This window comes from Odocoileus virginianus, chromosome 11, assembly GCF_023699985.2.
Source record: "Odocoileus virginianus isolate 20LAN1187 ecotype Illinois chromosome 11, Ovbor_1.2, whole genome shotgun sequence".
NCBI classification, from domain to species: domain Eukaryota; kingdom Metazoa; phylum Chordata; class Mammalia; order Artiodactyla; family Cervidae; genus Odocoileus; species Odocoileus virginianus.
Genome location: NC_069684.1, coordinates 8,399,135 through 8,426,905, shown reverse-complemented (window position 1 = coordinate 8,426,905; position 27,771 = coordinate 8,399,135). Strand labels below are relative to the sequence as shown.

Genomic DNA, 27,771 nt, shown 5'->3' with positions numbered 1-27,771 from the left:
GATTAAGCAGCAAGCATATCACTCTTCCAAGCCAAACACTGCTTAAACAAAAAAGAAAAATAATGACGTGCAAAATATTTACAAAATATGCAAAGCACACAATAAAGACATCTCACTATATACATGTGTCATATTACTAATGAAGCTAAGAATTTTCTACTGTGTGCTCTAGTGTACGGAAATAAAATCACAGCACAGCCCTCAGATACAGCACCTTTGCTCATGGTTGGGATAGAACGGATTTTAAATGAACCACAACATACTCAACAGCTGGACAGATGCTGGTGCTGACCAACTTGACTCACATATCCCACACACCGTATACTGAAGGTCTACTGACAAGAGACAAGACAATAGAAACTGTATAGTATGCACATATGCAAGACAATCTAAATACTTTAAAAAATGCTTTAGATATTTTCCTTTAAGATATATAACTGTCTCCATGGCTATTAAAGTAAAAATAAGTATAAATTCTTGAATATTAAGAATTTTAAATCAGGATGATCCAGTGAGAAAGAACACATTCTGAAAAAAGTTTTTAGATTATGCTAGAACTTAAGGTCCTTATAGAAATAAATGGTCTGAACTTCAAAAGGAAAACCAATTAAGGGATGTAAGTCAATAGCTCTTAAACGCTTTAGAGCCAAAGGTAGGGGCTATTTTTCTAATATCTGGAGACTATGACATCTCAAAATATAAACTAGGGCCTCTGATGTTGACCATTTTGTGAAATAGCTCTAAATGCAAGAATGTGAATGTGCAAACATATATCTTTCGTTCCACTAGTACAGCAATCTAAGCAATCTGTCCCTTTGCACGGGCAGGTCATGATTCCAATATGAAATCACTGTATCAAAAATATTAGTAACACACTGCTGAAATACCATCACTTGTAAAATATTCTTTGTAGGTGCTTAATGGTTATGTGCTGAATTGAAAAGACTTGAGATATTTTTGTTTCTTTATAAAAAGGGTCTCAGCATTTTAACAGCACAGTTGTGACAATATACTGATATATCTTTGGATAACACAGAACAAATTCTTAAATTTATTTTATGAAATAATGATGATTTAACCCTAAACCAAACCCATGAGTACAGGTCAGCTGCAAAGAATACACAAATGTATCCAAATAGTACAATAGAGATTGATCAAGAAAACATCTTTTATATTAAATGCAGACCATATTAATAAGTATGAGGGCAATTTAAAGTTCAGAACCTAAACACAAAAAAGGTATTGTAAATAAATGCTTCCATAACCACTATTTCCACATAACTGACAAAATATAACTCTCTTCTAAAGTCCCCAAATGGAGGCAACTACTAGTTAAAAGCAGATAGCATTTAGAAACATTAAAAAAAAAAATTAACATTAACTCCATTTTCAAGGAACTTAAAGACACTGTACTTTAACAAATGAAGTCCTCTTTGTATGTAAAATAATTATTCCCATCCTCTTACTACTGAAAGATGGCAAGTCAATGACCTTTAAGCAAGGACTTTGCACTAGGACCCTAAACTGTATGTTAAAGGGTTAGTAGGTTCAGTACATTCTTTGTGATTTCATATAATTGCTTTGCAATTGATAAAATTGCTTTCTTTTAAAGGAATATATTTAAATTCCTTTAGAAAAAAAAGCAAGTCTTTGAAAAAAGGGATATGCAGCTATCATTTCTTAAATATGCATTAAATGAACATACATCAAAATCTGAAATGCAGGTTATCTATTCTTGCACTCCTAACATAGGAAAATGTTGTTAAAAATTAAATTAAAGAAAAAAGAGAAATAGTCGAACATCCTTAACTTATGAAACTTAAGGAGTTTTCACAATTCCTAAGTCAATATTCCTGTACTAAGAGCCTTGACTATGAAGAGGCAGGAATATAAAGATTCTCAATAAAATAAATACAGTAAAAACAAAACAAAAAAACCTCAGTATATAGAATACTTAATCTCTTTTCCTTTAACGAGATCATGTCACTGAATGTATACTCTAGAAAGGAGGCTAACTGTAGGCCTTCTGTTGTATAACATTTTAGTTGCATGAACTAAAAAATTCCTTAGACATCCACTTATGAGAGCCCACTGGCCACAGAACTAGTCTGCAGACGCAGTGTCTAGAAGGATTCTTCTTCCCTCTTTTGCACCAACAGTCAGAGGGGCACTGGTGTAATGACGGGGTGAAGTTACTGCAGCTCTGTCCAAGTTAACTCTAGTGCAGTGAGGACTGTGAATCTGTCTGAATTCCGATAAGTGATGGTGGCTGTTGGCCACCAACCGCGGACAACACTGGTCTTGGATTGAGACGGGGTGGCATGGAATTAGCAGGGCGAATGAGAGGTGGCGGGGGCTGGTTTAAAGTTGGCCGGGGCTGGATGAACCGAGCCTGCTGCTGGAGTGGAGGAGGCTGCCGGTGAAGAGCCGGGGCAGCAGGCAGTGTTGGACGAAGAAGTGGGGGCGGCTGGTTCAGAGCGGCCACGGGGGCTGTTGGTGTTGGAGTGGATGACGGGGCAGGAGGTGACGGACCCAGAGTCCGAGGAGCCTGTGGGGTCTGTGCCTAGAGGTGAGGAAACAAAAATACACGTATGAGATGACAGTTCCTAATGGACGTAGTACAATATAGTTTGGGCTGTCACAGGAAAAACAAAACAAATCAAATCAAAACAAAAACATAACACCAGTGTTTTTTGGAAGCACAAGCTTCTTTTATTTTAAACAAAACAAACCAAAAAAAGCAACGAAGCTACCAAACAGGCATCTTTATTAGTAAACAGCTTAACACTGGAAATAAAAATAAATGTATGAAAGAACAATACACTCTCCACTCTTCCAGGATCAGCACTTAGCGTGTCATTATGACTTAAGTCACAGAGAGGCACCACTGAGGAAGTGTATTGTCAACCTTTCATGCTCATTTAGCTAGTCCTCTGACAAATTAACCTTACAGAACACCACACGAAATGGTGGTTCCTCAGCTCATATTAGCTCAAATTCCATACACAAACACACCTCCTCTTCTTCATCAGTGCTCTTCCCTGATGGCACATTAGAAGCACTTTTTGTCTCCTCCCCTAAAGTAGAAGCATCACCATTAGAAGCCTGGGTTCCTTGTTCTGCTTCCCACTCCTGCAATACCTCCTCTAAGTTAAACCGACGCCTGTAGTTTACAAAGAAGTTCTTCACTTGGCCAACAGTCTTGTTGCCAATTACATCTGCAATAGCTTGAAAATCTTTACCATATTTGCGGACACCTGGAAGGCAAAGTAAATAATACACCTGTGAAGGATCAGTAAGGAGAGCTGTGTGTACTATACATCACGCACACACACAACATACCAGCAATGAAAACCCTTTCTGATAAACTGCTCACGTCTCAATTCTGAGATAGAGACTAAGATATCAGGGTCACAGATGGAAACTATCAATTATGTCATTTCATCGAGCCAGCCACTTGCCTTCAACTGAACAATCAGAAACTTACCATTTTTTACATACTCAGTTATTTTCTCCAATCCTCTCTTGAACTCTCAAATACAGTCCATTTATTGTAAAGCATTGAATTCTTTGTTCCATCCTCAATTCCACATTCATTTATTTCCCTAGTAGCCAGTCACCTAAATTTGAGCAACATCGTTTGTAAACAAAACTGGATGGGAATGAGCCATCTCTTTTATCCCCTCAATGGACTGAGTGAGTAGTCTTAGGGTTCCCCCGTTAAGAAAAGCATTGTGATTTTGATCTTAACACCAACTTCTATACAGTTACTTGCCTATCCGTACTAGGTACTGACAAAAAAAACCGAGATAAGAAATTAAACATAAAAAACAGGAGAATCATCATAATCTGATGGACGAAAAAAAGAAAGCTATTTTTCAGTTTGTTGGATTTTAACTCATCTAATAGTTCTAAGGACTGTATATATGACAGATTCCTAGCTATGCTCTGTAGCCTAAAGAATTATAGTGGTGACTACTTGTAGATACTGTGCTTATCATTGCTACCTTAAATTTAAGAAGGATTGTACATTCAGTTATATAAAAGACCTAACTTATATAAAATTATGGAAGTTTCTTTAAATGTAGGATAATATTTGATTTATGAACTTGAGACAGTCAATTATGTTACAGAATTTAAAGTGACTTTACATAATCAAATGGATAATAATTTGCTCTTAGGGAGTTCTAAAAGAAATCCACCCTACTCATTCTAGAAAGAGATATACCTAGCTTAAAATATAAAAGCTGTCAAAATTTTTATTTTGTAATTTGATAACTGCTTTTTAAAATACCAGATAACAGTAACTCATTAATTAGAGATGAGAAAGGAGAAAAAAAATACTGATGTCTATGATAATCTAAGCAGCCAGAAATAGAGGGATTTAGATAAACTTAACATGTTACAATCACACATAAGAGCATAACATAAGGACACATTAATACCCTGGCAGAAATGCAAGACATATTCTTACTGATACCTATTTGGATGATATACCTATTATCTTAAAGATCCAGCATGAATATAATTCATGTTTTTAAATTCTGCACTTACTTTATATTGAAAACTTGGGAATAAGTATCTCTTGCTGCATTCAATTTGCTAGACTTGACTCTACGGGGAGTTTCTTCCTCTTAGAACATTCTGGGTAGGAGGCCTGACATATTAAACTATAACCCCATTGTTAATACAGAGTCCAGGATTTGTAAACTATGCTCATTCGCTCTGTTCTCAAAGAGAAAGACACGTGCGTGACAACAGGGTAATAATGATACTTAAAACTTTGTTTACAACATTTTATATTCATTTAAAACAAATGAATTTATATTCTCTTAAATCCATGAGCTGATTTTCAGTTTGAACTTCATAACTGAGTATAAATTCTAATGGTGACTAGGCTCCAGTGAGGGTTTATCTGACAATAAGAACCCAAGGTCACTTCATATTAAAAATTACTGCTACATATTCAAGTACTTCTCTACTATTTGTACTTTAGAAAACAGCAACTCAACTTGAGACAGTTGCACTGAGAAGCAAATACTAACTGGAAATCACACACAGTGTTCTACCAGTGTACTAATATTCATAACAGATTTAATTTACATTCTAGAAATGACCAAAGATACCAAACACATGAATTTAGAAATGAAAACTTAAATAAATCTAGGATTAGATCTTCTATATTCTTAACAAGAAGTCACATTAAGAGTAACTCTGACTCTAAGTCTGACAAAATTACAACCCTCCAAACACTCATTTGTTCAGCAAAATATACTCCAAGACACACCACTAAGTTGCCCCCATGGTTTTCCACTTTATTTTCCCTTGCTCAATGGACTTCACCTTGTCACTAATATTGTTGCATTTCCAGAATTACATGCCCCAAACCAAAACTACTTCCTACAGGAACTTTAGTTTACTCAGACACTTTGGATTTTCCTCAGCTCACCTAGGTTCTGAGTCACCTAGGTAAGTTTATTAATTCATGTATGTTTGTCTCATATCAACTACTTTGCAAAGTGTTTAGGTTCAGACTATACTGCAGACTTCTGCAGTCTGGCTAAGGATCTCAATCACGTCCTGAGAATAAATGGGCCTGGATATTAGTGCCCTTAATCTGCAGGATGCCTGGGTCGTATGTGGAAGAGCTAGAGCTCCTTGGCAGACTCCTCTGGACAGACAGCAGCCTCATCTGCCTGTCTCAGTGGGTCATGAAAAATATCATTTTCTCTGTATGCCATGACGTGAACAAGGTTGGAATACAAATTACCACCAGCATTACTACAATGCTGAGTACAGAGGAAGTACTTAGGAAATACGATTGATTTTTTTTTCTCCATGGAGCTTCATTCTATTATTTTTCCCCAAGCTACAAGAGTCACACCTGGCTGACATCTTTATCATTTTTACATTCCCAGTGACGTCACTCAACAGCATATTTTGGTGAGAAGGTGGAATTCTTAAGCTCTGTACTGTGGCTGGTTAACTAATCAAACTCTAGTGAAACATCAACTGAAGACTTAATGGACTGACTCCACCTTCAGATGAACCCCCATCTAGGCTTCTGGAAGTCAACCTAGCAAGGTAGCAGTACTGAGCAACTACTTTAACAATCTATGATCTCAGAGCTGCTTTAGCTACAACTTGCACCTGGGAGGAGGGTGGTCCATTCTCTTTTCCATTTATTAAAAACAAGGTCCTTCATATATATATGAATTAGTGCTGAAACAACTTGGGAAGTTCTACTACAAAACTTTAAATTTTTTCATTTTCATCATTAAATATTACAGGTATGAGAATTTTGCTATGCTTTAAAAAATGTTCAACTTGATAAAAATTCTAGGCAAAAGAAACACACAAAATGTGAACGCTAATATTAATGACCTGAAAACCCTAATTTGTATGTTAACGATGGATCAACCTGTAGATTTCTTTTAAGTGACACTTAAAGTGATCACTTTTAAGTGACAATTCACTAAAGGTATCAAAAGTAAATAAGTCAAAATCATCTAAGCAGTCATTACGAATTAACAAGTAAATATAGAATACTTTTCAAATGTCTAAAAAAAAAGGAAAAAAAGATTAAATCTCTCTCTCCTCCTTAAGATGTAAAAGGCTTAGGTCTATCTGAACCATTTTTTTACACTAAACTTGTGACCTTTGGGCTTCCCAGGTAGCTCAGCTGGTAAAAAATCTGCCTGCAGTGTGGGAGATCTGGGTTTGATCCCTGGGTTGGGAATATCCTCTGGAGAAGGAAACGGCTACCCACTCCAGTATTTTAGCCTGGAGAATGGACTGTATAGTCCATGGGGTGGCAAAGACTCAGACACGACTGAGTGACTTTCACTTTCACTTTTTAGGGCAAGAGGTCAGTTTTCAAAATTTAGTAGGGAAAAAAAACTTGAGAGAACCCTGGAAGAGGGAAAGTAAGTATTTCCCAAGGAGAGGAGAAAATTGTTTTCAGTCAAATTTCTAAATTTCCTTTGAAAGTTACAATGAAACAACATGGCTTCTACACTGCCAGATGATACTGTATAATCTTTATAATATAAACTTTTAAAGTTTTGTTTGGGAATTAACATAAAAATATAACTCATTGGGATACTGTGTTATCATGACATTTCCTTTTCCAACCAATGTTCTTCTATATTATCCAAGAAAAAAAATATATATATTTAGAGCTTTGACTAGCAAGACAGTAACTTTAGGAGCATTTGAAATATGCTGTTTCCCAAGTCTGGATGTGGTATTTAGACTTTTTTTCCTTAGATAGAAAGGATGTCATAAATCTGCTTTCAGTGTGTTTAAAAGTAATTTTTATAATCTTTAGGACTACAAAAAAAAGCACCAATATTACAGTGACAAGCTATTTTTAGATAATGAAAATTTGGGGGATATTTTTCCCTGCTTCTTACAGTAAAATGTCTTAAAGTGAGCATGTACTTAGTATAATTAGGAAGTATTAATTTTTCAAAAATCTATTTTTTGAAATAACAGTTACATTTAGAAACTCCAGGGATGTGAGGTCTTTCTTATCAAGAAGAGATTAATTTTAAATTCAAACCATTCAACAACATGCATTTCTTTTCACCTCCTGTAAATCTCGTCAAGAATTCCTATTAAAAAAGATAAAAAATATATCAACAGCAGTGGGACAGTGACTGGTGCATCTGGGCAACAGCTAAAAGTCAAAATCATCCATTACTTTTTGAATCTTCCCACCTTCCTTGCTACAAGTTTAAACTCCATCACAAAATGCTGGGAACTGGGAATCATTAACTATCTGAAGCAAGTGCATCGGAGGGCTGACAATTACACTTCTGGGCCTCCATTCTCGTGATATCATCTATAACAGAAGAAGCTCTAGTACAAACAAGTACCTTTTAGAGGAAAAATACAAATCTATCTCCACCTTCTTTTGATCATTCAAGTGCTAAGCATCATGTAAGGATCATTACAACCCTTACGTCTTAATCAAAGGCTGAATCTCTCCTACCCCCTTAGCACTTTAGGGACCATTCTAGCTTTTTTTTTTAAAGTAGGAGACAAAAATTAGAATGAAGACAATTTCTAAACTTGCCACTTCATTTCTTCTAAAAAGGGATGAATATATAAAATATAGGGAGAGAAGGTAACATTTAACCATAGGCATAACTCATTTAAACATAGTTACATCATTTCCTGTTTCATATGAGAAAGCAGGAAATACAAGAAAAAAAAACACTAAAAATTAAATTTGACTTCTTGATAAAATTAGAGAAAAAAAAATGTTATGCTGTTGATCCTAATATAGCACAATATTTTAGTTTGGCAACATTTTTTTTTAACCACTAATGACTATGAAATGAATATATTTAAGAGGAGACCTAAAATAAACATGCCAAATATTGTATACTATGTTTCTGCTTCTATATACTTTAAAGAGTTTTGTGTTATCATTGCTATTTTTTGAAAACAGCTAATAAATGTTTTATTTTACATGAAAAAAAAATACAACCAGAATCAAATTCCTTTCTTAATTCTTGCTTAATAAGAAATGTTTATGGGGTCGCAAAGAGTCGGACATGACTGAGCGACTGAACTGAACTGATTATAGGAATATCAAGATTCATCTTAGGATAATTTCTAAAAGTACCACAGATTAGGAAAAATATGGCACAAGCTACAAACAGGGATATTTCCCTATTAAAACAAATATGTGAAGACTGTAATTGGTCTTACTGTTAACTAATTTGTTATAACAGAAAATTAAGATACTCAAAGCTGGAACAGATTACATAAAAACTGTAGAAATACTATTCTTGGTAAGTATTTTAAGGGGACTAAATTAAAGCAGCATTTATAATATCCCATTTGGGGATTCCTGAAGAATGTTACTGAAGTCATAACATAGCTAGGACTAAAATTAACATAATAAAGTGACAGATTACACAAGTAAAGGCAGACATTCCCATTTGGTCTAAGCGTGATTTTTCCCCTTCCAAATAAGGGAGAAAGAAGGGAAAACAGTTCATTTATTTGAATATTTACTGTTAAAATAACATTTATTTAAATATTTATTTACTATTTAAATGATTGGTACTTAGTTAACAACAACATGAGCAGATGGGAAGTAAAATGGAAAATAAAATTTAAGCTACAGGAAATGAACTTAATATACTTCTTTAATTACAACACAAAGTTTATTTAATAGTGGAGCTCACTAGTGACACAAGAGTCAACATTTCTCTCTCTAGGTCACTGTAATAGTCAAGTATGAGCAAGATAAAATAAAGCATTTAACAAATCAAAGTTAAATCAGAATCTGTATGTAAAATGTCTTGAATAAAAAGTTCTATATAAATTAAAACATGTTAATAACAAAACACTGAAGTGGCCATAGGAATAATATCATATAAAGGTTTATCATAAAGATTAAAAAGAAGAAGAAAAAACTAAAAACATTTGCCTGCTAAGGCAAGTACTTCTCGATTACAGATGTTAAAATAAGAACTGCAGTTATGTACCTTACCCACACCAAGACTCAGGTACAGGGGACATTACTACACGATGGTAAGACACACTTTTGAACATTATATAAATACATGGGCACATGAGGCAAAAATGGCACTTTTTAACTCTCCCTAAAGTAACTATGTCGGACATAAACACCTTTAAGTTGCTTTACTTTATGTAAAAAAAACAAAACCAAACAAAAATCACAAGACAAAACCAAAAAACCTAAACTCAAAGTAAAAATTTTACAGTCAAAATAAATAAATAAAATACAGGCATAAATATACTGAAACTGCTTTCAAAATCTTAAGAACATGAATCTTTCCATACAAATCGCTGCATTAGTGTAATTTATTTAAAGATTACTTTTTAAATGAACATAACAATATAATAACACTGAATATCCTCAGGAGAGAGGACATGTTTGATTATTTCTAGAAATACTCCATTCTTTTAATATTTTTAAGTTGAAATAATGTCTGCATATATAACTCAACTCTGTAGGTAAATCCTGCTATTGTCTTTCTCTTGAATGCAGCTTTTCATAATATCCAGTATCCAACCCAGTCATAAGATTTGATGGATCCTATACTTAAAGTAGTACTGTAGAACAGTATCAAATCTTTTCTCTGTACCTACAGAGAAAGATTAATCCAGACTTCCTAGGTGATTCTCTTCAGAAAAGGCTTTCACTGTGATCAATTCTCATATCAGAGTATAGGATTAGTATACTAACCTTTAAGAAAACAAATATTGGGAAATGGGGCTCAATTCTGTAGGCCAGCACCATGAAGGAAGACAGGCTTTAACATCAGTCAAAGGAAAGCCTGCTCAGAAACTATGTTAGAACTATAGATCATAATTCTAAATAAATATGAGACAGCTATGGAAAATACTTTTTAATAAAAACTTTAAGTTGTCTGCTGCAAAGAGCTATTATTGAACATTATAAGCTTTTGTTCTGACTCATTCACAAACTTGGTTCTACAATTACAGATGTGCTACATGCATGTCCAGCACTGCCTGTATGGAACCCAGTACTTCTGTTTATGAAATGACTGTGCTGTGCTGTGCAGGCTGAAGGGAAGGCTGACATTATCCTACTGGCACCCTACTGTACATTTTCAAATCACATTGGGTATGTAATCCTTACTTTAATTCAAACTGCAAAGTCTTAATCAATCTTTAACTATATTATTCTCATATCTGAATGATACTTGCACATTTTTCGAGTTAAATATGTTCTCTATGTTTGAATACTCGGAACTGTTTTTAAAGATGTATGTTTCACTGGGGCCCAACTCTCTTATAGTAGTTAACTTAGATAAAAAAGCTATGGATACTCAACACAGAGGGCTCAGCCAAGAAGAAACAAATTGTAGACCAAACTTAAACCACACTATCAGTCCTGTAGACAGTTTATCTTAAAAGGAAAACAAATCTACAACACTGAATTGCAACATACAATTTGCCCTTAAGTAATTCAAACACAAGAAAATCCAAGTTTATAGTGCTTCCAATTTGCCCATGGGTATTCATAGTACAAAAAGTTTTCTGCCATACAATTCAACCAAGCATTCTTACAAATAATTGCATTTAAAACTGCACACATATATATATCTATATATTAAGTCTTTCTTTTGTATAAATAGATATATTTAAAGTCAGGGTTTATAGCATTCAGTGGCACATCTCTTAAGTAAGTTAGGGTACACTGAAAGTTAAGCATATCATGAATATTTTCAGTACCTGACAATTATCAACTAGAGAGTAATCAGGGAAACCAGGAACACAGCAGTTTATGTTTGTGATAAAGAGTTACTGGCTGATACAGCAGAATGAACCCAGCTGCAGGAATGCTGAAGCAGAGGCACCCAGAGACCAGCTGACCCGTTCAAGCCTGCCGTCACCACCGTTCATTTACTGCTGGGAGGGCATCACATGCGGTTCAGGACCCAAAATGCACACAGACTCAGTGCATCACATCCACAAGTACCAGTCAGAGTTCACGGGCACCAACACTGCACGGTAAACACAAGACCCCTTTCTCGATCCACTTCTAAAGGAAGGGGAGAACTATGGTAGTCACCTTTCATGACAAATTAAATAATCATTAACAACAATAACTGCTTATCTTTAATATACCTTGCACTGCTAGAAGCTGCTCCTCTGTGGTCCAACGGGCATTAATTTTCTGATTTGACTACAAAATTAAAGAGAAGTTTCCTAATGAGGATATGAAGACAGACATTTTTCCAAAGTGCTTATTTTTTAAAAACTTTTCACCAAATCATAGATAAGAGATTACTAAAACTCTGATTTATGAGGATTTCATTTTTATAAGACTTAAAAAATGTATTTTAAATTACCTTTTACCAATACAAAAAAATAATGAAAGGGAAATGTACCAATTTGGGAGAAAGAAAAACATTCGCACTTACACCCTAGTCAGAGATATCAAAACTGAGAAAATCTATTAATCACTCATTTTCCAACTACAATGTTCCTATCATGCACTGCACATGTTAATTTTAGCCTAGTTTTAACATTTAAGAGACTTTGTTTTCTTTATAGAAGGATCTGTGACTCTCAAATTTCTTTTCTTCATATGTAGACTAAACCTATTCTTACTCCATCAAAAATAGTGTTGTATAAATTAATGTAAAACTGTAGATAAGGCCTGTGCCCTAAATTAATATTTCTTTAAATTTCTAAAGCAGAGAGTGACTGAGTATAAGAATAGATTTTCCCCCAACACTTCCTACATTCATCCTAGTATTTTTGTTTAAAAAATTTCTCAGTTTAAGATTTTGACCATGGCAGTATTACAGTATTAAACATCTAACCAAATTTCACTAGTGTACACCCACTTCTTAGTAATCAAGAACCTTTGGCAGTAGATGGAGGGACAGAAATAAGCATTCCAGCCTACAGGTTTATAGTAGAAACTGCCCAGATAAAATGGCCAATGTAATACACACACATGCTGGGCAAAATACAAAGTAGGGTTTCCTCTAAGAAGGGGTGTTGAGGTCTTATCTCAGCTGTAGTCTTAGCAATAAGAATCTCCAAAGTACACAGAAGTTCTGGGTAATATCAACTTTCTCACCACGAGTGAAGACATATAAACAAGCATTTGGAAGAAAGAATGAAACATAAATTCCAAAAAAGTTATGAAAGAAGAAAAAAAAAAAGACCTTGAGGAAAGGAGGGAAAAATAAAAAATACAAATCACTGAGTTCCAAGTGATAAGATTTAAAAAGGACAGCAAGGCAGGCCAGGCAACGTGGACAAGCCTCCAGGTTAGGATACTTGTGAGGAGACAAAGGAATAACAAGAAACAGGCAGAGAGAAAGAGGGGAAACAGGACATACAGGAGTAGTAAGGGTGAACCAAGGCTAATAGAGTGGAAAGAAAAAGTTTCAGAAAACAGGGAAAACCAGCAATTTTAAACATATGGTCTCCCAAGAGGAATAAGAAGAAGGGAGTAGGAGGTAATATCTGAGTTAATACCTAGGCAATGTGATGCTACCTTGGCCGTGAAAGGTAGACAGAAGAGGTCCTTAGTACCCAACAATAACTGATATTGGAACCTATTTAAAACAGGTCCAAATATTTCAGGGTAAATGGTTAAAAATAAAAGGCTGAATGTAACTTAATCTGAAATATGAAACTAAAACTTAGGAAAATCAGTTCATTAAAAGATAGTTACTGATTCCGCTTACAAGCTTTAATTTTATTTCTTGGCATACCTTTTCTGATTATACAGTGGTATAACACTCTCTAGCTTTGAAATTTACAGCATGAGTGCAGAATATAGCTCATTTTTCTTCTGAAGATGTCAATGATTTTCTCAAATTTCTCTTCTCTTTATTGCTATCCTTTTTTTCCCCATCATTAATTCTGTTACATACCCATCTGTCAACAATTTTGCAAGTGACTAAAGCCATTCTGTACCTTCAGAGACTTCAGGAAGTTTCACATCTCTTGCAAGGCTTACAATTTCATTTTGTATTTGCACTGTATTAGTAAGAGAATAACAGAGGAAGGTGTTGCTGTCATGGATGGAAAGGATAACAGCTAGAGTTAATTAGGAAGAATTAGTGAGGAGAACTAACTTTATAAGTGCTCAATTCACTAGTGAATACTTTCTTGTTTGGCAACCTTTGCTTCTCCATCTATCCCTTAGATTAATGAGCATTTGGATACTGAACATCTCTTGTGATACTACTGCAAGTGGTTCTTAGGATTAAAGTCAGCATATATGTGGAATATAGAGAAGGACATATGTAACCTGGTGGCTCTAGTAAGGAATCCACCCGCCAATGCAGGAGATGGGGGTTCGATTCCTGGGTCAAGAAGATCCCCTGGAGAAGGAAATGGCAACCTGTCCAATATTCTTGCCTAGGAAATCCCATGGACAGAGAAGACTGGCAGGCTACAGTCTATGGGGTCGAAAAGACTTGGACATGACTTAGTGACTAAACAACAACAACAACAAACAATAACAAAAACATCAAGCACAGTGCCTGAGCAAACATAAATTAAAGTTGATCAATCAATGTTTGTTAAACCTGAAAGGCAGAAAATGGAGGAAAAGGTATCATTAATGAAAAGGGAACAAAAAGTAAAAAAGAAATAACAAGCCCAATGATGACTTATTTTTGGCTTATAAGCAAATCAGGAGATGGGATAAACACAAGTAACTATTATTGAAAACAGTATACTGGGGATTCAAAGATGAGAGGGAAAAGTCAAAATGATTACAGTGGGGAAAAAGGAAAGTTGAAGGGACTGGAGTCAGAGATGGATTTAAGAACATAAGTTCCTAAAAGGCAAAAATGAGGAGAAAGCATATCAAGTTCAGGGAACAAGAGGATTTTTGTTAGGAAGCAGTGACAAATAAGCCTGGAAGGTTGGTGATACTTAACTAAACCAAAATATGGTGAGGTCCAGTTCTGCAAGGGCTGAAAACACCAAGGCTGACGAGTTCATACTAGATTTAATATGCAATCTGGGGGAAGCAGGGAGCAAACAGAGAAGGGTAGGATTATGAGCAAAATAAGATTTTAAGCCTAGAAAGCTGGGAGAAGGGTGATACTTTTCAGGACTTAGGATGTGGGAGATGTGGGAAGGCAATGCTAAGAGGAGGAATTTAACTTGGGATACACTGAAAATAAGGTATTAGGCAGGAGGCTAAAAGATTCATCTATTCAAATAGATGAATTTTTAAGGTGTTTGGAAAATGCTTATGAGGGAAAACAATGGAATCAGCTTACTCAGATGAAAGGTTCTAAAATCAGACTCAATTTTTTAAAGTTTTTTTTCTTCCAAAATTACTCTTGAAATGTTCTTACAAAGGCAGCCATGGAGATAGGCAGTCTCACAGAAAATCCACGCTGGCAGTTATTCCTCCCGTACTGGAAAGGGCCACTAGTTTCTCAGTTATACCCCAGATGAAGCCTTTGGCTCGAATTTAGAACAGTAGTAAAGGAAAAATATAAATACTTATGTAAATACTAGAACATCGTTCAGTTCAAGGAAATGTTCAGAAGGCATGTGAAAGCTAAAACTGACTAAAGGAATGCTAGACTCACAGTTCCCAGCTTGTAACTACTCACTCTGGGTCATACACTCAATAAATGGAGTTCAGGCAGAATTGCCAGCACTGCTGCACTTGCTGTTACTAAACATATTCTCTCTTTTTTATTTGGTTGAATTTAAGTCATCTAAATGTATATATGATATGACTTTAATACAGCAAAGTGATGAGGTTGTATCAGATTTCCAAAACAGAAGAGAAATGCATCCTGAGGATAAAAACTTAAGAGAATGTCTTTATTTACATAGAGTAAGAAAAATTATAGCTGAGAAGGGAAAATAATAGTTATAAACATAAAAGTTAAAGTAAGAAGGAGGTCATCATTATGTGAAAGGCTCAGAAATAGGCAAGGGAAATGAATTAGAGCTGTGGAATTTGGTCATTAAGACCAATGTTAACGTTTAAGAAGATGCTTCAGTGGAAAAATGCAGAGGAGGACTTGAAACTGTATGGAATTAAACAGTCTATGTGCTACGAAATGGAAACAGTGGGAGAGAGGAAAGGCTGTAGGAGTAGGAGGGTCAACATTTTAAAAACATAGAGGATTCCTTTAAGTTACTGATTTTTATATTTCAGAGCTAAGAAAGTTTGGTAGAGATGTGCTTAACTTAAGGAAAGGACAACAAGACTATATCCAGGAATCTAAAATCCTATGGTAGTTATAGCTAGCTATGAGGTACCTGAAACTGAAAACATTCTTTTTCTTAAAAATAATAGAACAGCAATGTAAAACAATCCAGTATATAATATCAACAATAATGTGAAAGACCCCAAAGAGCCGTCTAGAACAATCTACAGCATCCTTGGCGAGTTCAGCATCTTTACTGCATCCTTTCCCTGGCTAAATTTCTTCACATCTTTCCCATTTTTGTCAGTAGTAGTTTCATACTACCTCTGACCTGGAAGAGTTAAAAAAGGTTACCAGGCTACCCAACATTGAAAATTCAACCCAACATCCATAGAGAAAGGATCTCACACACCTATGCAAGAAAATATTCATAGATTTGGAAACTTCTAGCTTCAAAAAGCACCCCTTTCTCAGATTCTTCCTTCTGGGTTCATGGATCTCCTTGCCCCTTACCTAAACTTCACCCAAAACAAATCAAAGCACAATCAAACATACCACCACTCCTTGTAACACCCTCATATACTTTCAAGGAGAAACATAAACATCTACTTTGCAAATGTTCTCTAGGTTTATCACTTGCTCTCCATTCCTACAACTAATACCTGATACTACCCAATACCTCTTTACCACTTATTTTCTCTCTCACATACCTAGTATTTCAGCAGCTCTAAAGTTGCTGATTTATCTTATGTAACATGGCCAGGATAACTTTCCTAAAACACAAATTTCTCATTACATCCTTCCTAAATTGAAAAAACTGTATGATCTCTTCATTTGCCTTAATTTAAAAGGCAAACTTCTCTTCTTACTTTCACAAAAGCTTTTCCTAGCTCTCACAGTGGTCTTGCCCACTGGTTTATAAAACAGAGAAGTCCCTGTTAAACTCACCCTTATCAACACCTCTCATACATCCTGTGCATTCATCCTTTGTAGCTAAGTGTACCTTCCCAAGTAGACAACATGCTTCCTCAGAAAACAGTGTAACAGTATAACTTCCACTGAACTCTCAGTAGTGATTAGCACAATAATGAGCACATAATACACACTCAGGGAATATCCAGTGTTTTTAATTTTCCCCTCTGGATTTATATTTGAATGCACTGCTCAACATCAAACCACTGTTCACATTATTCCTTCCACCTGCCCTTTTAGTGTATGCAAAAATCCTACTCACCCTTCAGCTGAAACGTCCCCCCGCCCCGCTCTAGGAAACTTCAGCTGAAAGTTCCTGCTTTAGGAAGTGCTCTCTGATTACCCTACCTGAACAACAGCCACTTCTTTTATTAATATCTTCACTTATAAATCTATAAATTTAATCAGTTTGTCTTCTAACATCTAGACTATAAATTCTTTTTTAAAAAGTAAATGGAAAAATCTATCCTTCCTCTTTTTAAGGCGTTGCCTCTGTCCCCCCTCACACAGTGCCTAATGCAGTGCCTTATAAAAAACAAGAGATCAACAAATACTTAGGTAAGTGAATTAACTTTCTTCACCACTTTTTCCCTAAATGAAAATAACAAATACAACCAAATGAATAAGTAAAGCATCTTAGTAACTGCTTAGCTCCAGTTGAGTTACATCATTTAGTAGCTTGTTTTTTAAAAGGTTAATATAATTCTTTTAGTAGGTATTAGGGAGAACTTTTCTAGGATAGGTATCAGCTAACCTAAAGGTAAGAGGATAGGGTACATGATTTTTCAAGGTTTTTACTATAACTGTTAATCTAGTGTTTTGAAATATATCTATTCAGGTTGTTCTCCCCTATAAAGCAATAGGAACAATATGATACATACAAATATATCCTGGGCATTTTCTAGATGATAAAACATATATACATTTTTCAAGTGCATGTGAGTTCAAAATCAACCTCAAAGTAATATACAAACTTCAATGTATGAACTGCAGTGCATTAAGGTTTTGGTCATTTTGATCATTATTTTTACAACAAACCAAGAGATGTAATAAATGGTAACTTCTAACCAATAACTACATTTATATGTGGGAATCTAACATACACTTTTACTATTATATGAAAACTTCCAAAAGAGGCAGCATCGAATTAATCTAGGACTCCAACTGGACTCTAAGAATCTAAAACACAGCCAGAGGATCACTATTTACTATGATGTGTGATCTTGATCAAGTCAGTTATTCTCTCTGAGGCCCAGCTCCCTCATGCAAAATAATAGTATTTACTTCATCTACTTCTTGGACTTAAGTCAGCATCAAGAGGCAGCATACAGGAAAGTTATAAATGCTATTATACCTTCACATCTTACTTTATATAATGCTAATAAATGAGACTATTCTGCAATTTTCTGAAAAATTTGAGATTATAATTTTATTTCCTTGAAAATCTGGTAGACTTTTTCTATAAAGTTGTCTTGGCCTGCTGTTTTCTTATGAGAAAAATGTTCACTGTTTCTTCAATTATTTAATGGTTACACATTATTCAGTTTTCGTTCTTTTTAAGACAATTTTGGTAAACCATATATTCCTAGAAATTTCTAAGTTTTGTGTAAATTTTCAAACTTATTGGCATAAAATTCTTCAAGCTATTCCAATAAGGTTTTCAATATCTGCTATACTCTTTAATTTTTAAGTTATAAACTCACAGTAATATACAAACATTTTAAGTTTTTTGCTTTTATGCATTTTATAACGGTTGGATGCCGTCACTGATTCAATGGCCATGATACTGAGCAAACTCAGGGAGAGAGTGAAGGACAGGGAAGCCTGGCATGCTGCAGTTCACGGGGTCGAAAAGAGCTGGACACAACTTAATGACTGAACAACAACAATGTATAATTAATTAAATATTAAATTAATTTCAATACAAAATTTAAAATAAATTTTTTGATGTAATAATTTAACATAAAATAAAGCAGTACTCTTTGTATTACACTATCTTTATTTAAATCACTAGACTGTCAGTTTACCTCTGGGTTTGCAATGAGATATTAGTCTACATATATTTCATTCTTTTCCACTGCCTAACCTTCTTGAAAGAGACTATTCAAAACAAACAAAAACAACTTCCTTCATAATGATTCTTCCTTCCTAGAAGATTCTAGAGAGTAAGATGGCATATGGAATACTACTTTTCTGCCCGCCACCCTGCCTATACATAATTCATTTGTAGATATTTCAATCTGCTATCTGGAGGGAAAAAAATCCCATTAGGACCAAATAGGATTATTTGATTATTACAGACATAGAAAAGTAAGGCCAGGATAATAAGCATAACATAGGAATCTTAAAAAAAAAGAGAAAGAGAAAAGATTTTATAATAGAAGCTTCCATAAAAAGGTACGATTGAACAATAAGCATTTAAGTACACCCGTAGACATCACCAATATAAAAAAACATATTAAGTTTTAGCAGAAGTACAAGTAAGACTTGAGAAAATGGCCAATCTATATCTCGTATTTGGATTTCATATTTTCCAGGATATAAGTCCCACACTAAAATCCTAACTGGAAATCTAAGCCAATAAACAAATATCCAAAACTAAAGTAAAATTTTGTTAAAACTGTTAAAATGAGCTCCTTGTGATCTTTTTCTTCCTGTTACCAATTTACACAGGTAGGAAACAGCTTTGAACAAACATTGCTATAGACCCCAAAATGCACTTCTTCATCAATGACCTTCCAGTTTCACATGCACTGGGCCTACTACTATAGCTATTTTCTTTGCTTGATAGCAAGTGCTAAAGACAGTAACGGAATGATTTAACTCAAATCATTAGCCAAGTCTCAGGAGACTACCTATCTAAATAATAAAAGAAACATAATAAATTATCTATATAATAAAACCTTCAAGGTGCACATGTAACCAAAATATAGTAGTTGAATACTGAATAACTCAAAGAACAAGGTTTTACCACACTTAGTCACGTATACTCTTCAATAACATACCTCAGGAGGTTTGAATTCTTCAATTCCACCTTCCATTTTCTGTTTAAGTGCACTGTTTACTTGCTTAGCATTCTGAACCTTCAACAAAATAACCAAAATTATGAATCAGATCATGTACCTAGGTGAATTTTTGAGTATTAATAAGTGAAAAGGATATATATTAAAAACCCTGTTACCCCAGGGGATAGAACACTTAGGCACTTAGGGTGGAATATACCACTCATTCAAGTAGCATACACATCAACTATATACATACCTAACAGACTAACTGGCACAGTTCATAAGAAATCATTTAATTCTCACAACTGCTCTGTGAAGTAAGTACCATCAGTTCTGTTATAACCTGACATATGCATTCTCAAAAGCCACAGTACTATGCAAACTGCACAGTAAAACCACAGGGCTTATGGGGAAAAGAACTTGAGACACAGCACTAAAAAACTTCATCAATGACACACAGCACAGTTCTAAACAGGAAAGAAATTCACAAGTGATACAATAAAGACAATGCTTTACCTTAAAAGGTTGCTTATATAAGTGGTGTCAAAATAAATACAACTTGTGAATTGTTGGGAAGTGGTAGAACGGTTATTTGAAATCAGATGAAGTTTTAACACCAGATGTGGGTGTTTATGGCAAATAACACAATATATGCCCACAGAGTTCAAATGTGACCTGTGTGGGCATATACTCAGCTAGGTATAGTTAGTTTTTCACTAACAAAAATCACATGTGAGCAAATGCAAAAAATCACATTATGTTCAAATTGTCCCCATGTATATCAATGATGTTGGAACAGATTCATGCTTTCAAAACAAGCACAGAGCAAAACTGGACTTTGATTTAAACAGCAGAAATGAAGGAGTGGTGGTGGTACACAAGACGGGTCAAAGAAATAACTTGGGAACAAAATTAAGACATCTTTGTAAACAACTGATTGTGGAGAATTAGGGAGAAGGAGGAATCAAGGATAATTCTTTCATCACTGGCTTGAGTAACTGAGTATACATGGTGTTATTCAACCAGACAGGGAGTGCAAAAAGGGGACCAGATTACTCGTGGACATGGAAATCAGTCTGGACACTGCTTATGAGATGTTTGGGATAATAAATGGTAGAATTTGTAAATCTAAGAATGCAAATCTTCACTATGTTACACATTAAATGAATATCCAAGAAAGGAACTAACTTAAAGCTTTTTTTTTTTTTTTTTAACTTAAAGTTTTTAAAAAGTTCTTTCACAAGAATCAACAAAGGACTTTCCTGGTGGTCCAGTGGCTAAGAATCCAGAGGACACAGGTTCAATTCCTGGTCCAGGAAGAGTCCATGTGCCATAGAGCAACTAAGCCTGTGAGTCACAACTACTGAAGCCTGTGCTTGGCAAGGAGAGAAACCACTACAGTAAGAAGTCTGCGCACCAGAATGAACAGTAACCCCTGCTCACAGCAACCAGAGAAAGCCTTCATGCAGCCCGGAGACTCAGCACAGCCAAAATCAATAAAAATAGCTTATAAGTGAAGTAATAGTGGAGTAGTAATACTGATAACTAACTATGATTACAGGTGGCTAAGAACATTTTATTCATTATTTTAAAAAATTCTGAGCACTTTAAAAATATCACAGGCAAAGTGTTTTAGAAGTTCTCTAAAGAGAAGGGGTACTGTAGGTTGGAAGATGGGAGTCTTACAGACTTTTATGGTTTGACTAAAGGCAAAGCATTCAATCAAATACATACTATATATAATTGAGAATCCGGCATCAAAAGTCAAAAGAAAGGAATTCTAAGGAGGAGGAGGTGGCTTTCAAAAGAGATAAGACCCAAGAAGAGAGTACTCGACTAGGCAACTTGTTCACAAACAATCTTAAGACAGCTTATTCAGTGGCAGAACTGGGATGGGATGTGGGACAGAAACTAGATTGGGAAGCCTCTGAAAATAAGTGGTAAGAAAGCAGAGGAAGCCAATGTGGTAGATTTTGATATTTATTCTGGAAGTTTGCTGGAGAAGAAAACAGAAATATAAAAGCAGTTTGGGTAAGTAACCAGGGTCAAGGGGTAGAGAAATCTGAATGTTTAGGATAGAGAAAAACCATCTCAGTCCCATACTACCCTGTTGCAAAGTTCTTAGATTATATGGAAGTGGTATAATATTAACTCTAATGGTGCATACTGTGATATCTAAATAAGGATGACACTGTAAGCTAAGGATGCATGGTATAATCCCTAAAGCAACTACAAAAAAAAAAAAAAAAAAGAAGAAGACATATAGCTGAAAAATATAAATATGACCATGTTACACTTCTTTTAAATCCTTCAGTGGTTTCCTCACTCATGATAAATTTTAAATTTAACATGCCCTTCCTATAAATTTCTGTCTAGCTCTGCAAATAACCTGCTAAAGGCAAGTAGGAATTAATGAAGCATTTTAAAATGAGTGATCTTGATTACACTAGTATTTTAGAAGAATAACATTGATAAAATGTGTAACAAGGGACTGAGAAGAGGTAGACAGCAAGGAGAATGAACATGACAGCTACAGTCAGAAAAGAGGTGGTAAGTGCCATAACAAGGGTAGTAGGGATGAGATTAAAAAGCTGGGGATTGATTTAAAGGAAATTTCAGAGATAAAATAATCTACTGCTTGAGTTTGTGTGTGCTGAGAGAGTAATATAGGCAAGGGATGAGTAAAAGATAAATTCAGATGTTTCAACAAACAAGGAACAGAAAAATAAAAATCTTTTGGGGGTTAGAGGAGATGTCTACCAGGTAGTTGGAAATATGGAGCTTTGGAGAAAAGCCACAGCTTAGGAAGTAAACTCAGAAGTCACTGGCAAGGTTGGTTAATTTATACCAAGAAGTCCAGACTTAAAACAACAAAAGAAATAAATAAAGGAAAAGCCAGAGAAAGACTGAAGACCTAATAACAACCATTCATGAGTACGTATTATGCAAGGCACTAATGTTTTAAGCATTTACCCTATAATACCCTTGTTTAATTCCTCCCAACCAAAATACTATTATCCTCATTTTAAGACAAAGAAATTGAAGTTGAGAGAAGTTAAACAGCTCCCCTAGGGTTGTGCAGGAAGTAGACAGTGTATCTAGGTTTGGAACTTAGGATCACTGACTCTAAAACCTTATCCACTACCTGATTATGCTAATGAAACTTTTAAATAATACTGCTGTTAATGATGACAATCCATATGTATTATTTCAAATAATTCTCAACAATCTGAAAGAGAAGATTATTATCTCCAATTTTATAAATAAAAAATGGAAGCTTCAGTTCAGTTCAGTTGCTCAGTCGTGTCCGACTCTTTGCGACCCCATGAACCACAGCACACCAGGCCTCCCTGTCCATCACCAACTCCCATGTCATCGAGTCGGTGATGCCATCCAACCATCTCATCCTGTCGTCCCCCTCTCCTCCTGCCCCCAATCCCTCCCAGCATCAGGGTCTTTTCCAATGAGTCAGCTCTTCGCATCAGGTGGCCAAAGTATTGGAGTTTCAGCTTCACCATCAGCCCTTCCAGTGAACACCCAACACTGATCTCCTTTAGGATGGGCTGGTTGGATCTCCTTGCAGTCCAAGGGACTCTCAAGAGTCTTCTCAAACACCACAGTTCAAAAGCATCAATTCTTCAGTGCTCAGCTTTCTTCACAGTCCAATTCTCACATCCATACATGACTACTTGAAAAACCATAGCCTTGACTAGACGGACCTTTGTTGGCAAAGTAATGTCTCTGCTTTTTAATATGCTATCTAGGTTGGTCATAAATTTCCTTCCAGGGAGTAAGCGTCTTTTAATTGCATGGCTGCATTCACCATCTGCAGTGATTTTGGAACCCAAAAAAATAAAGTCAGCCACTGTTTCCCCATCTATTTGCCAGGAAGTGATGGGACCAGATGCCATGATCTTAGTTTTCTGAATGTTGAGCTTTAAGCCAGCTTTTTCACTCTCCTCTTTCACTTTCATCAAGAGGCTCTTTAGTTCTTCTTCACTTTCTGCCATTAAGGGCGGTGTCATCTGCATATCCTATTATTTCCCAACATCACAGAGCTAACAGGTAGCAATGCTGGGATTCAAATCTAAAATACTCAGTGGCACCTTATAATTTGAAAACAAGGTAAATAAGAAAGATAAAACTTATGTAACTGAGTGGTTGAGATAATCTGTAAAAAAACTGAGTTTACAGGGATAAAGTAAATAAGCAAAATGGACAGGATCATCAAAAATAATGATTTTTATAAAATACCTGACGTTTTAAAGAGATCAACTCCATGTCCAGTTGCCTCAGGATGGTGTTGGCTGCATTGGGGCTACAGGAAACAGCTACCACATCTTCTTGGGTTAAATACATGCCCTTAGGTGGACGGCACTTAGAACGCTGAGAATGATGGCGGTGTTGTAAACTCTGATATTCTCTCCTCCCAAGTCCAATCTTGCTAGTTTGGACAGGCTGGTCAGTATTACCCTGGAAGAAAAAAGAATAAAGGGTCATTTGGGTTTGCATACAGGTATAAGTTGAAAACAGTCTATTACTAATAGAAGTATCTGTTACATTAAGTGCACCTACTAAATACTTCTAGCCAATTATACTACATATGAGTCCAAACACACACACACAGACACACACACACACATAACAACTATCAATTAGGGGGAAATGAGCATACAACATAACATATGTTTCATTAATCCACTCAAAAAATGTTAGGTTTCTATGCCCAGAAGACTATGAACAATGAAAAAATAAGGTGGGTTTTACATTATTTTAGTTTGCTTCACGATTTCAAGATGGGATATATTTTCTCTCAGCAATTAAGGGGGAGCAGGGGTAAGCTACAACTTACTAAGTGCAAAGTTTTAAAGAAAGTAAAAAAGGGCAAGTTAGGAATCATGACAATTGGTAGATCAGCCAACTGGTAAAAAAACAGGTAACATTTTATTCTCACTTCGGAGCTGTTGAAAGAGAACTATGCCTCTAAAAATTAAAAAGAGCACAAGATTATTTTAATACTAACAACATTTCTAAACTCCAAGTCTATTTACCTGTGAATAAAATAACATTGAAATTTTCACTTTGGAAGAGGTTTAAAAAGCTCTAACAATGATCACCATGAACTCTTAAGTAGGGTTTCATTACTATATCTGAAATATTCTTAAAAAGTGTGATGTAAAAATACAATGTTATTCTGTGCTTCCAAGATAGGAATCCATTAGAAACTGTGTCCCATTAGGCTGAAGACAATATACTGAACAGATTTAATAATTCAATTCATTAGAAAAGGAACTCTGAGTAAAAGTCATAATATAATTATATAGTACCCAGTACTGTAATTCACTCTGTTCCTTAAAACTCAATTCAAAGCAACACATGACAGATTTGATGTTCAGGGAAAATCCTCCCAGTATAGCACTCCTAAAATTGCTAGATCAAGTATTTTTTTAAAATCTTTTAAAATTCATTTCTAAGCTGGCAGAGAAGTACAGACCAGAAATGATGAGAAAGCAGGAATCTAGAGAGAGAAGCAAGGATGCAGGAGCTGACACTTGCCTAAAGGACAGTGGACAACAGGTGAAGAGCACAAGAATGAAAGCCAGAACTCTGGAAGGGGAGGGGCCTCCAACATCGTGCAAAGTAGGAAAACTGACCCTGCCCTGCAAAGGGAGGATGATTTAAAGAAAGACAAGACCACTTCAACCTTGGCTGAAAGGAAAGCAAAGAAACCAAAAAGAGTCTTTCCTGAGAATCCCTAGCCACAGGCCTATATTCAGACAGGTTTGGAGACTAAATTTATATCAACTGTCTGGCCTGAAAAACCCCAAATCAAAAATTTACTTTAGAGTATCTCAGGTTGGAAGGGCTTTCAGTTAGCAGAAGTAAATGCAAGCTGGCTTTAGAAGAATGCACTGTAAATGCAGGTCTTGAAAATTTTCAACAAACATGTTCCAAGGAAAATAAGCTCACAACTACAAACTGCCAAACAAGTCTCCCGAGGAAAACACTGCAGAAGGCAAACAACAGAACTGTATCTGAAAAGATCACAAATGTTACAATTACTGGATAAAGAAAATACAATAAAGATGTTATACACGTACAAAGAAAGAAATAATTGAAAATATGGAATATTCTTATAAGAAATAAGTCCATCAAAACTGACCAAGCAGACAGGCAAAAAAACCAAATAGAACATCTGGAAATAAAAAATATTATAAATCAGATTAGAAATTCAATGGATGGGTTCCTTAGCAGACTAGACAGAGCTCAAAAGACAATTAGTGACTCTGAATGCACCTATGAGAAAAATGCCCAAAACATAGCATGGAAGTATGGAAAGACGTGGAATACATGAGTGGTTAAGAGACATGTGAAACGTCCATTACATGTCTGAAAGAATTCTCAAAACAAAGAATAGAGAGAATGAAGGAGACTTTAGATTCAAAGACTCAACAAATAAGAATTTCACAGAATTTAAGATAAGATTTAGAAAGTACAAGGAAATCCAAAATTTCAAAAAAAAAGAAATCCAAAGCCATATACTTCAAATGAAACTATGGAACACTAAAGACAAAGAAGAGATCATAAAAGTAGGAAAAGAGAAAAGTTAAATTACTTCCAAAGAAGGGTGTGGAGAAGAAAACCCTCTTGCACTGTTGGTAGGAATGTAAAATGACATGACATTATGGAGATGCCTTAAAAAACTAGGAACAGAACTACCATATGACCCAACAATCCCACTAATCGGCATATAACCTAAAAAAACCATAACTGAAAAGAGATATTGCAGCACCATTGAAATTAGCTAGGAAGCAATCCAGATGTCCACTGACAGATGAACGGATAAAGAAGCTGTGGTACATACATACAATGGAATATTACTTGGCCATAAAAAGAAAACATTTGAGTCAGCCCTAATGAGGTAGATGAACCTAAAGCCTGTTTTACAGTCAAGTAAGTCAGAAAGAGAAAAACAAATATTGTACATTAACATATATACACATATATAGAATCCAGAAAGATGGTACTGATGAGCCTATTTGCAGAGCAGCAATGGAGACGCAGACAAACAGAACAGACTTGTGCACACAGTGGGGAAAGAGAGAGTGAGATGAATTGAGAGTAGCATGGAAACACATAAATCACCATATGTAAAACAGCCAGACAGAAGAAACTTGCTGTATGATGCAAGAAGCTCAAACCAGGTGCTCTGTAACAACGTAGAGGGGTGGGATGGGGTAGGAGATGGGACGGAGATTCAAGGGGGAGGAGACATATTTATACCTATGGCTGATTCATGTTGATGTATGGCAGAAACCAATACAATATTGTAAATCAATCAAAAAATTTTTTTAAATTACCTCCAAAGGAATGATAATTAGCCTGACAGCAGACTTCTCTAAAGCAATGATAGAAATCAGAAAGCTGCAGAATAATATCTTCAAATAATATCGGTCAACCTAAGAGTCTAACCCCAGCAAAACTAAGGGTTTAAGAAATAGGCATTTTGGACATTCCAAAACTGACTGTGTTCATAATCAATAGACTGTCATTAAATTAATCTGTAAAAGATACAGTTAGGAAAAAAGAAAAATTATTTTCAAAGAAAGTTCTAAGATTCAAGAATGAAAGGTAAGCAAAATTAATTTTAAGTATTAAAAATTGGGTAAATTTCTTGTTAGCTTAGTAAATCTAACATTGACTATATGTCTAATGTGATATATTAAAAAAATAAGATGTAACTAAAACTGGAAAAAAAATAGCACATAAAACAAGAAAGTAGTGGCTAAAGTCAAAGCATCTTAAAGGTCTTAAATTAACCAGAAACTCATTCAAAGCACCAAAATTAGATTTTAAAAGTTAAATATGCAGGATAAAATTTCCAGAGTATACAGTAACAACAGAAATATAGAAACATTCCAAATTAGTAGAGAGTAAAATAAGAAAAAATCAAACGAGATGAATTCTTGATCCAAAAAGAAAGTCACAAACAGAAGATAAAAATAAGAAATAACAAAAATACAAATATTAATCATGACCAGTATAAAGGGGCTAAACTCTCTAGATAAAAAATACCACATATCTGTTCCTGTAACACACGTACTTAAAATACGAGGACACAGAAATGT

General features: G+C 35.2%; 1 protein-coding gene across 6 annotated transcripts in view; it reads right to left on the bottom strand.

Annotated features, from left to right (window-relative positions):
* Positions 1 to 1,022: 1,022 nt before the first annotated feature.
* The window catches only part of RCOR3 (REST corepressor 3), a 52,118-nt gene continuing 25,369 nt past the window's right edge, over positions 1,023 to 27,771 (bottom strand). For 4 of the 6 annotated variants that reach the window (XM_070473897.1, XM_070473895.1, XM_070473896.1 and 1 more), the window contains 5 exons: positions 23,897 to 24,115; positions 19,643 to 19,720; positions 11,641 to 11,698; positions 3,016 to 3,257; positions 1,023 to 2,563 (listed from right to left, as the gene is read on the bottom strand). In XM_070473897.1, the coding sequence (XP_070329998.1) occupies positions 2,219 to 2,563; positions 3,016 to 3,257; positions 11,641 to 11,698; positions 19,643 to 19,720; positions 23,897 to 24,115 (942 nt within the window). In that variant the 3' untranslated portion in view covers positions 1,023 to 2,218. The remainder of the gene's footprint in view (positions 2,564 to 3,015; positions 3,258 to 11,640; positions 11,699 to 19,642; positions 19,721 to 23,896; positions 24,116 to 27,771) is intronic. The other 2 variants (XM_070473899.1, XM_070473898.1) reach the window with 2 other exon arrangements.